The 12,302-nt window shown below is 38.3% G+C and overlaps 1 protein-coding gene across 1 annotated transcript in view; it reads left to right on the top strand.

The window, feature by feature from the left end:
- Positions 1-8,719, top strand: part of SLC16A14 (solute carrier family 16, member 14) — a 10,726-nt gene extending 2,007 nt beyond the window's left edge. Inside the window, exons 2-6 of the mRNA XM_009889991.1 lie at positions 490-631; positions 905-1,181; positions 2,027-2,170; positions 5,826-6,821; positions 8,402-8,719. Of these exons, the coding sequence (XP_009888293.1) occupies positions 920-1,181; positions 2,027-2,170; positions 5,826-6,821; positions 8,402-8,550 (1,551 nt within the window). The 5' untranslated portion in view covers positions 490-631; positions 905-919 and the 3' untranslated portion in view covers positions 8,551-8,719. The remainder of the gene's footprint in view (positions 1-489; positions 632-904; positions 1,182-2,026; positions 2,171-5,825; positions 6,822-8,401) is intronic.
- The last annotated feature ends 3,583 nt before the right edge of the window (positions 8,720-12,302 follow it).

Raw genomic sequence — 12,302 nt, 5'->3', positions numbered from 1 at the left:
TGGGTTCTGCACCTAGCCTGTTAATTAAAAATGGTTTTGAAATTATTTTCACATTGTGTTGCAGTCTTCACTCAGAATAACAATGGAAGAAATCAAAGTAATCAAATTATGGCCTGATTCTACATATACCTATGCACATAACTCTGCCACTCAGTTTGATTCTTATAGGGAATGGCATTAATTTGGAAGAATTCTTTGGTTTTAGCAGGATTATATAGATTAATACTATGGAAACTGAAAGCATAATAGCAAACTGTTTGTCAAGTTGACTTTAATAAAAAGCTTGCCAGGGACATAGTAGCAATCGCCTTGTAATTTATGTAAGCAAAGCATTTTGAAAGTCAAGAACCTTAAATCTCTATCTTTCTCTGTCTTCCCTCTTGTTCTTCTACTACTAAGGAAGAAATACATCTCAAAAGTGTTTTCCTCTGAAAAGGTATGGTAACTTCATCTACCTGTGTCTTCAGGATTTCCTTTTTTTATTCCAAGCTTTATCAACTTGAACCCAAAGGCACATAATCTTACTGGGACAGCAGAAGGTGATACAGAGAAGGAATATACAGAGAGAGACCAGTCTTTTTTTGTGACCACAGTCAACTCATGAAGAGTGTGTGCTCTCAGCCACCTACAAGTAAGTAAAGTATATAGTAATGGAAATAATGCACCCTACTGTCAACCTGTAAATACAGTATAAAGAGCCATGATAATAAGGTACACAAAGAAATACATTAGAGAATTTTCTGAGCATTTTACATTTGAACAATGAAAAACCAGTATTCACCTTGCAACTGCACTAAACCACAATGGTGAAATATGGTAGTGATTTATGCTATTCACTATAACCAGACTACAAAATCTGATAATTTTGTATGTATTTTGAAGGTGTTTACTGCATTTGTTTCAGAATACCGTGGAGAAAATGTATGCTAGTCGAGAGGATATTGGATACGATTTTGGAGAGGACTCAAAAGTTGGAAGTAAGCCAATTAAGCCTAATCCAAACATCGATAGAGGATGGGCTTGGATGATTGTACTCTCCTCTTTCCTTGTGCACATACTTATCATGGGGTCCCAAATGGCCCTTGGAATACTCAATATGGAATGGCTTGAAGAGTTTAATCAAAGTCGTGGCTTAACAGCATGGGTTAGCTCCCTCAGCATGGGCATTACGCTTATTGTAGGTATGTTCCAGCATAATTTATTTCACAACTGCAAAGATTTTTAGAATATGTTTGACACTCATCCCCCAAGCATTTTCTTACAGTTTTCCATTTTATTAGCAGAGCTGCCCAGGTTCTCCTGAGTTGCCTTTTTAAAATCACCCGGGCAAATTTTACAAGTTAGAGGGAGAAAGGGAACAACAGGGAAGATGATAGAGAAGGCAGTTACTCCAGGAGACAGCATGAGCAGGAAAGGGTGCCTGTGACTTCAAGGTCTCACTAGAATTAAGAAAATGGACGATCTGTGAAGCTTGTGGTCCTCCCTGCACTTTATCTGGGAGGAGAAAATGTTGAACTTGGACAGTTTATATTTCATTTTGGCAGATGAACTAAAATTTATTTTTAAAGTTGTGGTTGGATCAAGCCAAAATAATATCTGGAGGGGTATGTTTATGTATATATGTATATACACACCTCTGTCTCCCTAAATTAAGATTGAAAAAGTGTTTAGGTCTGCCTAAAACATTCCACTGAAAACAGAATGTTTACTTTCTAGGTACTTGTGAAAAAGGCCTGCACTCACACAGCATTAGTATTGGGAACAACGGTTTCAATTTCTTCTTCTTTTTAAACTGTCCCTTCTTCACAGGGCAACTTTGATTTTAGGTCTGGTGCATATTTGCTAAGTATTTGGTCAGTTGATTGAATTATTCTTCCCATGATTTTAAAGAGTAATAGGGAAAACAAACTGAATTGCATGATGTTTAACATTTCATTTAAAACATTAAGAATCTTCATGTGAAAAATTATTCAAAAGTGTAGAGAATTAAATAAATAATTTAGTATTTTTAAATGTTTTTTAACAGGTCCTTTCATTGGTTTATTCATCAGCATGTGCGGGTGCCGCAAGACGGCTATAATTGGAGGGATATTGAATGCCCTAGGTTGGATACTGAGTGCCTACGCCTCAAATGTGCACTACCTCTTCCTTACATTTGGAGTAACAGCCGGTAAGAGCTGTACTAACGTTTGAAAATTCTTTCAATTATTTTTGATTCCTTTGAAGGTTTTCTGGGTGAGTAAAGCAGGAAGTTAGACTGTAAAGTTATTCCAGCTTTCCTTTCACACTCTTTACAATCTGTTATCTTTTCAGACAATTTACTTATTTACTCAGTTGATTTGGCCCAGTGACTTTTGTTGTCATTTGAATCTGCCGTGTGAAGATGGTATTTTTATCAGTTTCCCCCAAGTAAATATATTAGAGGACATTTTTAAATACAGGAATTAATGTAACCCAAACTCTAACAAGTGGAATTTTAAGATGTTAAAACACTGTTGAATTATATATCTAGCTAACTCCTCTCTTTGTCGCAGGAAGAAACAGCAAATGTTTCCTACAGGAGCTGCTCCCCATTAATAAAATACCAGATTATGATACCTATGTACTGCTTCAAAACCCATTTTGAAGGGTCTTGCTGGTTACTTCTGGTAGGCAGCTAAGGCTCACACAGCTTATTGCTCACTGTCCTGCAGTGGGATGGGGGAGAGAATCAGAAGGGTAAAAGTGAGATAAAGACAGTTTAGTAAATAAAGCAGAAGCTGCATGCACAAGCAAAGCAAAATAAGGAATTCATTCACTGCTTCCCATGGGCAGGCAGATGTTTAGCCATTTCCAGTATAGCAGGGCTTTGTCACAGATAGTGGTTACCCGGGAAGACAAACACCATAACTCTGAATGTCCCCCCTTCCTCCTTGCTTCCTCCAGTTTTATTGCTGAGCATGATGTCATATGATAAGGGAACCCCCAACTGTGGTCAGTTGGGGTCAGCTGTCCCACTGTGTCCCCTCCCAGCTCCCTGTGCACCCCCAGCCCACTCACTGGCAGGGCAGCATGAGAAACAGAAAATGCCTTGATGTAAGCACTGACCAGCAACAGCTAAAACATCCCTGTGTTATCAACAGTGTTTGGGTCACAAATCCAAAACATAGCACCACACTAGTGACTATGAAGAAAACTAACTCTATCCCAGCCTGAATTAGGACAATGCATGTGGCCGTATTTCATATGCAGTTTCTAACAAAGCATATTCAGATTGCATCAACAACCACTAATAAATAGCAATTAATTTTGCTACATTTTTTTACAATCAAAATCACTGAAAGAAATAATATTTCATCATTTTTATTGGAATTAGGTCTCTAGAAAACCTTGTGACATGTATAAGAGCCCAATCAAAACATGAAAAGGCATGCATGCTTAGGCATCTTTCTTGAAAACCAATAGATCCTTAGTGCTTGAATGCTCAGTTTCTAGCAAAATGTGGCTTCTTGTGAAAAAAAATAGTTACTTCAAGAAAGTTATATAGAAGAACCCAGTATTATTTACTTAAAGCACTACTCAATTTTATTCACTAGTCATTTCTGGAAAGAGTAACTGTTAATAGGTATGAAACGAAAATGTTGAAGTGATCAAAGTAAGAAATACAAAATTTGGCCTTTAACTATTATCTGAGCAACACTGAGCAATTCAAGGGGCTTTGAAATATTCACTCCATGGATAACATGGCCAGTTATGCTTGCAAATGAAGCATGGTATCTATGTTAAACGTGTCAGACAGAAGCATTATGAAAAAAAATTGTTTGCGATACTAATAATAGCTTTAGTATCCTCCATTCCCTCAAACTACTCTTTCACAGCATTTCACAGAAATTTGCAGAATTTCTGTACATATTTTTTTATCTAGCTCTCTGCATGGAAAAAAAATGAAACTAGCAGAGATCACTGTCATTACCTTTATACCACCATAAAATAGATTTCAGTAATGTTGCAAATTCCTGAATGAAGAACGGTGATTACAGGCAGGCTTCTGCCCTTTTCAGAATTTCTATTTCCATATATATTGGATATAATCGAGCAGATAGGAACCTACACACTCTTTCTCAGCCCTTGCTGCTTTTCAGAAAGAGCGCACACAAAATACCAGACAAAAAAGCAGAGATTATACTGAGAATTCAAAGAGGGGTGAAAACTGTATTTTCAGAAAAAATCTGAGGCAAATTTTTGCATGAGATGGAGAAGTGAGATGCCAGCACAGGAGTAATTCTCTCCAGAGATGCCTGAGTTGTTTCCTCCAGCTTTATGAGACCTCCACTCACCATTGCCTCACTCACCATCTCCTCACTTGCCATCCTCTCACTCACTGTCCCCTCACCGTTGCCTCACTCACCATCTCCTCACTCACTGTCCCCTCACCATTGCCTCACTCACCATCTCCTCACTCACTGTCCCCTCACCATTGCCTCGCTCACCATCTCCTCACTCACTGTCCCCTCACCATTGCCTCGCTCACCATCTCCTCACTCACTGTCCCTTCACTTACTGTCCCCCCACTCGCCCATCGCCTCACTCCCCGTCCCGTCACTCCCCATCCCTCCTTGCTCATGGTCCCCTCACTCACCGCCACCTCAGGGAAGTTTCCTTCATGTTCTCATGGCTGCTAGAAATAAGATTGCTGTTCACTGACAGTGGCCGCCCTCTGCTGCGATCACTTCTGGGCCTCCATGCAGTGTTCCGTGGGCATACTCATGGTTCCTGTGCTCCTGTTGGCGACCCACTGTGCCAGATGACCTCATGCAGTACATCCCCACAATCCCAACTTTGTCCTCACCGGCCGCAGCCACACTGCCGCCTCAGCTCCCATTCCCAAAGGGCCCCTCACTTCAGCATGGTTCCCCTTCCCCAGCGGCTCACAGCCTTCCCCCTCGCCTCCTGGCCGCCAGCTTCATCCCAGCTCCAGGGGCTCTCCTCCCCGCAGCAGCAGTATGGGGGGGTTGAGGAGCCTTCTCCCCCCTCACCTGTCTGGGGAGCCCCAGGGTGGGCACCGGGAGCCCCTGTGGGCTGAGGGGGCAAAATGGCCGCTGAGGCCCGGCAGGGGGAGAGCAGAGCTGGCCCTGCTGCTCCTGGTGCGGGGGGACAAATCTGTGAGGAAAAGGAGTGGAGAGGCCTGTGGCCCTGTGTCAGCCTGTGAACGTGGCATGCCTGTGCATGTCATTAGACTACGTTTTGCTCTGTAGCCCACAGAATGAAAAGATAAGATAAAACAATTTTAAAAATGCCTTATTTTAGGGGAAGCGCTGTAAGCGCTCACGTGAGCAGGAGGCCGGGCTGTGTTTTCACAGCAGCCATCGGCAGGCCGGTGGGACGAGGCGGGCAGTCTTCAGAGGGCAGAGTTTGTGGCTGGGTTTGGGGAGGGAGGCCTCGTGCAAAATAAAAACCTGATCATGGATTTGCGTAGCAAAGAAATAAATGCTTCTGACAGGCAATGCAGGTCAGTTCTGACCACAGTACACTGCCGAGGAGCTTTTTTTCAGGCTCTGCTGGAATAACCGCTCTTTAGCTAGATCATGCTGTAGCTGCGGGCAGCTAGGTTATCAGCTATTTAGGAAAACTCTTAAGCCCAAAACACTCTTCTAAATTCTGATCACAGTGAATTTAGAAGCATCTTCTGCATATACCTCTTCCATTCCAAACATGAGAATTGAATATTTATTCTCAGTTTTATTACTGTGCTTGTGCAAAAGTTAGGAATAAAACTGATTCGTTTTTCACTGGCTTCTATCTTGTTGGCAAAAAGTTCGGACTGACTTGGGTTTTTATTTTCATAGGTGTTGGAAGTGGCATGGTTTATCTGCCTGCGGTGGTCATGGTAGGGCAGTATTTTCAGAAGCAAAGAGCGCTTGCACAAGGACTCAGTACCACAGGGACAGGGTTTGGAGCTTTCCTAATGACTGCCTTACTGAAGTACCTCTGCACTGAATTTGGGTGGAGGAATGCCATGTTCATCCAGGGCGCTGTCTCCCTCAACCTTTGTGTCTGCGGGGCACTTATGAGACCACTCTCTCCCAGAGACGTTGTTAGTGAAAAATACGTTGTGAGAAGTGATAGTGACGATAATCAGGCAAAAGCTCTGTCCCATTCTGCAGAGACTATAAAATCTAATGGAGTCCTCAGTGAAGAACCGGAAAAAAAAGAAGAGGCAACAAATGAGGAAGTGCTTGACAGTGTTCAGCACATCGAAATTGGAGGTAAATCTAGAAGCGGAAGGAGCATGTACGGACTGCGCATTCTTAAGACAGTGAGCCAGCTGACGGTTACAGTCAGGAAGGGCTTTGCAATATGGTACTCCAGCTACTTTGGAGCGGCATCACTGTTTACCAATAGAGTATTTGTGGCCTTTATAATTTGGGCTTTGTTTGCCTATAGCAGCTTTGTCATTCCCTTTATTCATCTTCCAGAAATAGTCAAGCAGTACAACTTATCTAGTCAGAACAATATATTTCCTTTGACATCCATTATAGCCATTGTTCATATTTTTGGTAAAGTGATCCTTGGAATCATCTCTGATCTCCCGTGCATCAGCACGTGGAACGTCTTCCTCATGGCTAACTTCACCCTGGTCACCTGCATTCTTACTTTGCCACTAATGCAAACATACGTTAGCCTGGCTGTGGTTTGTGCTCTAATAGGATTTTCTAGCGGCTATTTTTCTCTAATGCCTGTTGTGACTGAAGATTTAGTTGGAACTAAACACCTTGCAAATGCCTATGGCATCATCATTTGTGCCAACGGAATATCTGCATTGCTTGGACCACCCTTTGCAGGTAAAAAGTTAAAATCTCTAACCAACAGATGTTTGTATAACAAATAACCATGTGACTTGTTATATTACTAATATTTTTTATGTTCTGAGCACATTATGTGCTCAATCCCAAATCTATTGCAAGCTATCCTTTCAATGGTATGTTTCCTTAAAATATTATCATACACTTTTTTAAAACGGAAAGGTTTAACCTATTTTTATGTGTTTTGTGTAGTATATGCACTATACATACTCATACCTCCAGATGAAAAAAAGATGTATACTTTTCAGGGTAGTCAGGTGTTTGTACCATAGCATTACCCCCAAGAACTGTAATGTGTGTTTGGGTGTCACCACTCTAAGCTGCCAATGGATTTGTTGATTTAATTAACTCAGCTTTGCTTTCCTTCAGCCAGGAATATCTACTTTGGGGACTGCACTGCTCATAATTTCTTTACTGCCATCCACAACAGAAGGTAGAAGTCTATGCATTTATCTTAAAGTTACTTAGGTTTAAACAAACATTCATTATAAATTTTCTCATAGAAAGAGGCAGGGAAGTACAGGAGAGATATAGGTACTGATTGTCAATATAATGCCAGACTATGGCTATCTTTTACAGAGATGCAAATCTGAAGAGAGCATTAAGAAACCTTGTGAGTAATGGCTGCAGTCAGCTGGGGATGGCACTAGGCTGAACTGAAGCTATTGGCAGCACAAGCAACCCTGAAAATTGAAAACACTCTCACCTTCTCTCCCCACTGTTAAGTGCGCTGACAGGATTTAGAAGACAGCTCATTTAGTGCTCTTTGAAAAGCAACAGTGTTTACTCTACCATATATTCTTCCAGCTCCTCTCAGTCTGTGCTGAACATGTCTTTGTATTTGGTTGTAACGAAGCAAATAGGATGCAATTAGTTGATGTGAAAAAAGCTTCTGAACTTGAGGTTACATCGCAATGCAACCAGCATGACATGAGGGAATTTTGCTATTTTGGGTTCTCAAACCTTTCTGAAGTAACTTTAATATATTTTTGCAAAGAAACTAAGGTTGGAATGACAGTCATTGCAGTACTGAGATTATATCTGTTGAAAAGTCTTTTATCGGTATTTGAGTCTGAGAAAGCTATTGGGAATGTGTTTGCTTGCACAAGGCACAGCATTTGAACTAGCCTGAAGTATTGGGCATTTTACAGACAATAGTAGGGGGGAAGAACTAATTGGTTTGGGATTCCAAAATGTGTATTTTAAAGTTAGACCTGTGACAACTTGTTTGAAGAATGTACAGCTTTAGAGAGAAGGTTGCTTGGCATCTTAGGATGGCACATAGCTAGAGTCCCATTTTAAGACTTCCATGATACTTAAATGAGGGGATAGGTTTTGCACTGGTTTTGGGTTTTGGTGAATGAACAAGAGATTTTGTTAATACATTTCCATTTGTAGCATCTAGAGGAGGAGACAATCACCACCTTTTTTTTCCACAAAACTTCTATGGATTTGACTGAAACATCATGAGAGAAATGTGCAGTATTTTTCATATTTTCCCATGCAATGTACCTTGTTGTCAAGCTTTGTAACAAACATGTTTTGTCCTTATTTTGCAGGTTGGATCTATGATATCACACATAAATACGACTTTTCTTTTTACATATCTGGCTTGCTATACATGGTGGGAATAATATTTTTACTTATACAACCGTGTATTCAAAAGACACAACCAAGAGAAAACTCAACAGAAGAAGCACAAGTATAGACCAAATTCCAGAAGTTTTTTTACAGATTTTTTTGTTTGTTTTCATGTTTCTATTGTATGACAGTATGAAGCTGTTTTTCTTATGGAACCAACCACATTGAACTGTACTTAAGTGAAAAGCAAATGTGCTCCAAAATGCTAATAAATTATTATAAATATGCTTTTTAAATGAGTTAAGATCTTTTACTGTAGAACTAACAAATACAGTGATTAAAAGCACCCTGCTTGTCTTTTAGAACTGGAACAATGCTAGGAGCCTTTACCCTTGCTTCTCTTTTAACTTTTCACCACTACACCCATTGGTGAAACCCCATTGACTGCAGTGCAGTTACTCCTGATTTCCACTAGTCCTACAAGAAAATTTGATCGGGATATGAATGGTTTATAAAAGTTCTTCCTACTATGTATTCTGTCTGATAAAAGATTAGTTACTGAGTATGAGAAAATGATTGTATTTCTTACCTGGCTAGTCAAGTACTGTTGAAATTCTAGTACGATAATTCAATTAATTCTGTGTATTAAAATGACTATTTCTGTGATACAAAACTGAAGAAAAGTTCTTATATTTTTCTGAAATTACTCTCTACTTCAAGGATTTTTTATTTTATTTTTTTAAAGTATCAACTGCATAATAAAGTACCCATCATCAATACATAGGCTGCATTATAAATGCTGTGACAACTGAAGTAAAAAAAATGTAAAAGCAGAAAGAGCCAACATATGGAAAATACTATTGTTATTCACAGACTGGAAAATGTTTCCAGAAACGGTTTGAAGTTTCTGGCTGCTTTACCTAATTGCAGGTATTTTAGAACTTTGTAACATTGCCATTGACTCCTTCCATGGGACTTGTTTGTCAAGTAAACAGTACTAAAGAAACAGAGCTGGGCAAAATTGGCCAAGTATAGTTTTAGAAAACTGGACTACAGCAGACTAAATTTTGTTACAATTACTTTAGTAACAAAAACTGTTACATTGTCAGCAGTCATGCTGTTGCTTATAATGCACACCATGAACTGTGTAAGACTGGTCACGTTTAAGATGTTTATTCGCTAGAAAATTCGATAACGCAGGCATGGAAGAGCTAAAGACCATTGAAAATATTCAAATAAATTTTCTTAAACAACATTAAGCGCCTGGTAATCAATGCAGAATGTTTTGTATGGTGGTACAAGACATGTTCTTTTCAACTTTGAGAGGTAAGTCTGATGTTAATTTTCCTATCAAATAAAAGTCACTGTAGGTTTTTTTTCTGCTAGCTTTATGAATTTTTTTTCATGACAAATCAGGTTCTTAGTTTAATACTGATACCTGCTGCTGGAATTCTTTAAAAACAATTGATACTATTCAATTATATTGAACAAATATTGGGAAACAGTTCAGTATGCAACAATGTCATCATACAGATCTTTTTATAGCTGCAAGGTTGGTTAAAAAAAAAGTTCTGAACCGCAACTGGTATTGTTCTATATTGCAATTCACCAGCTTCTTAGTTTTGCACTTCTACAACTGTTGGCAAGGACATACTTTAAAATAGATCACTGAAATGAGCCAAGTTAAAAAAGAAAACCTTAAGGAAACCCCAAACTACTTTAAGATTTAGATCAGTTCATTCATACAGGATAGTTATATATGGCCTTTAAAATTCATATTAAAACAACTGAGGTGGCAGTGAACTGCAACACATGGTGTGAACACGCAGTCAGTAATTTCTTAAAATCAGCTTTTTTGTTGGAGAAAATGTTCATGTAAACTACACTTTCATATCGGTTCTTTTGTTACATGTTTAATGTCTCCTTAGTGTGAATGCTGCTGCTAGCTTATTTTAACTGAGCTATCTTTTATTGGTGATATATGTATCTCTCAAAAGTGATAATTTCCCTCAATTTCCTTTTTCTTTCTTTTTGAAAGATATGTACCCTTTATACGTAGATGTTCACTTTGTCTTTTGTCAAAATCAACTTTATTTGAATATTACTGTAATGAATAATATGTTGTTCACTTATGATATCTGCAATATATCTTTCTATTGAAGTCCTCACTGGACCGTATGATGGGAATAAACTCACATTACCCAAAATTTCACTTTCTGTTCATTTACTAATTGAGTTCATTTTTTTTTTTTTTTGAGCTTAAAAATGAAGACTGTACTGCAAAATAATTGTTCCTATTTCTCGTAACAGAAGGAACAGGTACATGGTTGATTAAGGATAAGGGATGGTGGGCTGACAAAATCAAGTTAAATTAGGATTTTAAATTAATATTCACTCAGTCCATATTGGCTAGCACGGGTTCTAGTTTCCTAACCTGAAACTGCCTAAATCTGTTATAAGTACAAGCGAAGAAAAAAATTCACTAGTGGTAAATTGACAGAAAGTGAGAAAAGAGGGTCTGTTGTTTAGTAGCCCTGCTTACATACTGTAGATCTTAAAATCATCTCTCTAAAGCAAAATTACATTTCATAGTGTTTTATTACACAGAACAGAAATTTTATGAATACAGTATTTTATGCACATCATGAAATTTGTATTTGTCATTGTCCTACAAGGAAATAGTCACAAAACCGAAAGAGTATACTAAAGTGTTTCTTCTATCTAAAGATCTACAATCACCAAATGCTTCAAGAATATTGGTATGTAGTTGCAGAACAAAATATTCTTAATCTACATTAGCAAATATCTTTTAAGAAGTAAAATACTGCTTTATAAAGAAATAGAATGATATTAAGAACTCTGTAGTTTTTAATCAATTTATAAAATTCAAGTTTAATACTTGACATATTAAAAAACTGTAAACCTAATACAGTCTTCAAATATTACAGTATTATATCCTAATACTGCAATCACTGTTTGTAATACTCAGGTCTTTAGTCTACTCAATGGCAAATGATGTATTAATCAACTGGTACTTTCAGTGTAATAATATTTGGCCTCTTAATTACTGAAGTTGATTGTTGGAGTAAGTCAGTAATGTCAGTAAGAACTGCCTTCATTTTACAACACTCTTAAGTAACCATTGTTACAGTCTTGTAAGAGAGCAAATGTCTCTTATCAAATATGTAACTTGAGCAATGGCAGTCAATTAGTTTCAAAAGTTCCTGCATCAGCAACACCAAGGAAAAATTTTGACCATATACCATTCCGGCAGAGTACCTCAAACATGATCTTATGATTGTCCAAGATAAGGATGATCATTTGATCCACACCCTCAGTCACCAAAGAAGTTTCTTCATGGTGATAAAATGATAATTTGCTTGAAGTTTAGATAATTAATTTAAAAACATTTAAACACACATAAAATCCTGGAAGCAGCTAAATGTTACTTGCGTATAAACATTGCAAAATTACCACGGTGGACAGTAAAAACCTCAGCATTCATCAGCACTTTTTGCAGTAAGAAATGATAGATGGTTTTCTGTAGAGGGAATGATGACAATGCCATAGCATCTAAGACATGGAGCATGTATAGCATACATACAAAAAAGGGAAGGCGGAATGAAGAAATACAAAGAAGCCACAATCTCTTCTGTTGCTAGTAACTGTTACAATGCTGACTATAATACAATCTCAGGATGCCCAACACATTAAACATTGTATTATTTACATGTTGCTCTGAGTAAGACATTTTTGATTTTCCTCTTTCAATCCTTAAAATAATCTGCTTTCCCGAGTAAAGCAGGTAAGTCAGTATGTCTGACCTGATAAACAGCAAATCCACACCTTGTAACAACTGCTTCAATGAAAAATGCATCT

Source organism: Charadrius vociferus, unplaced genomic scaffold (genome assembly GCF_000708025.1).
Source record: "Charadrius vociferus isolate BGI_N301 unplaced genomic scaffold, ASM70802v2 scaffold650, whole genome shotgun sequence".
Classification (NCBI taxonomy): domain Eukaryota; kingdom Metazoa; phylum Chordata; class Aves; order Charadriiformes; family Charadriidae; genus Charadrius; species Charadrius vociferus.
The sequence above is the reverse complement of the archived record's forward strand: the minus strand, read 5'-3'. Positions and strand labels throughout refer to the sequence as shown.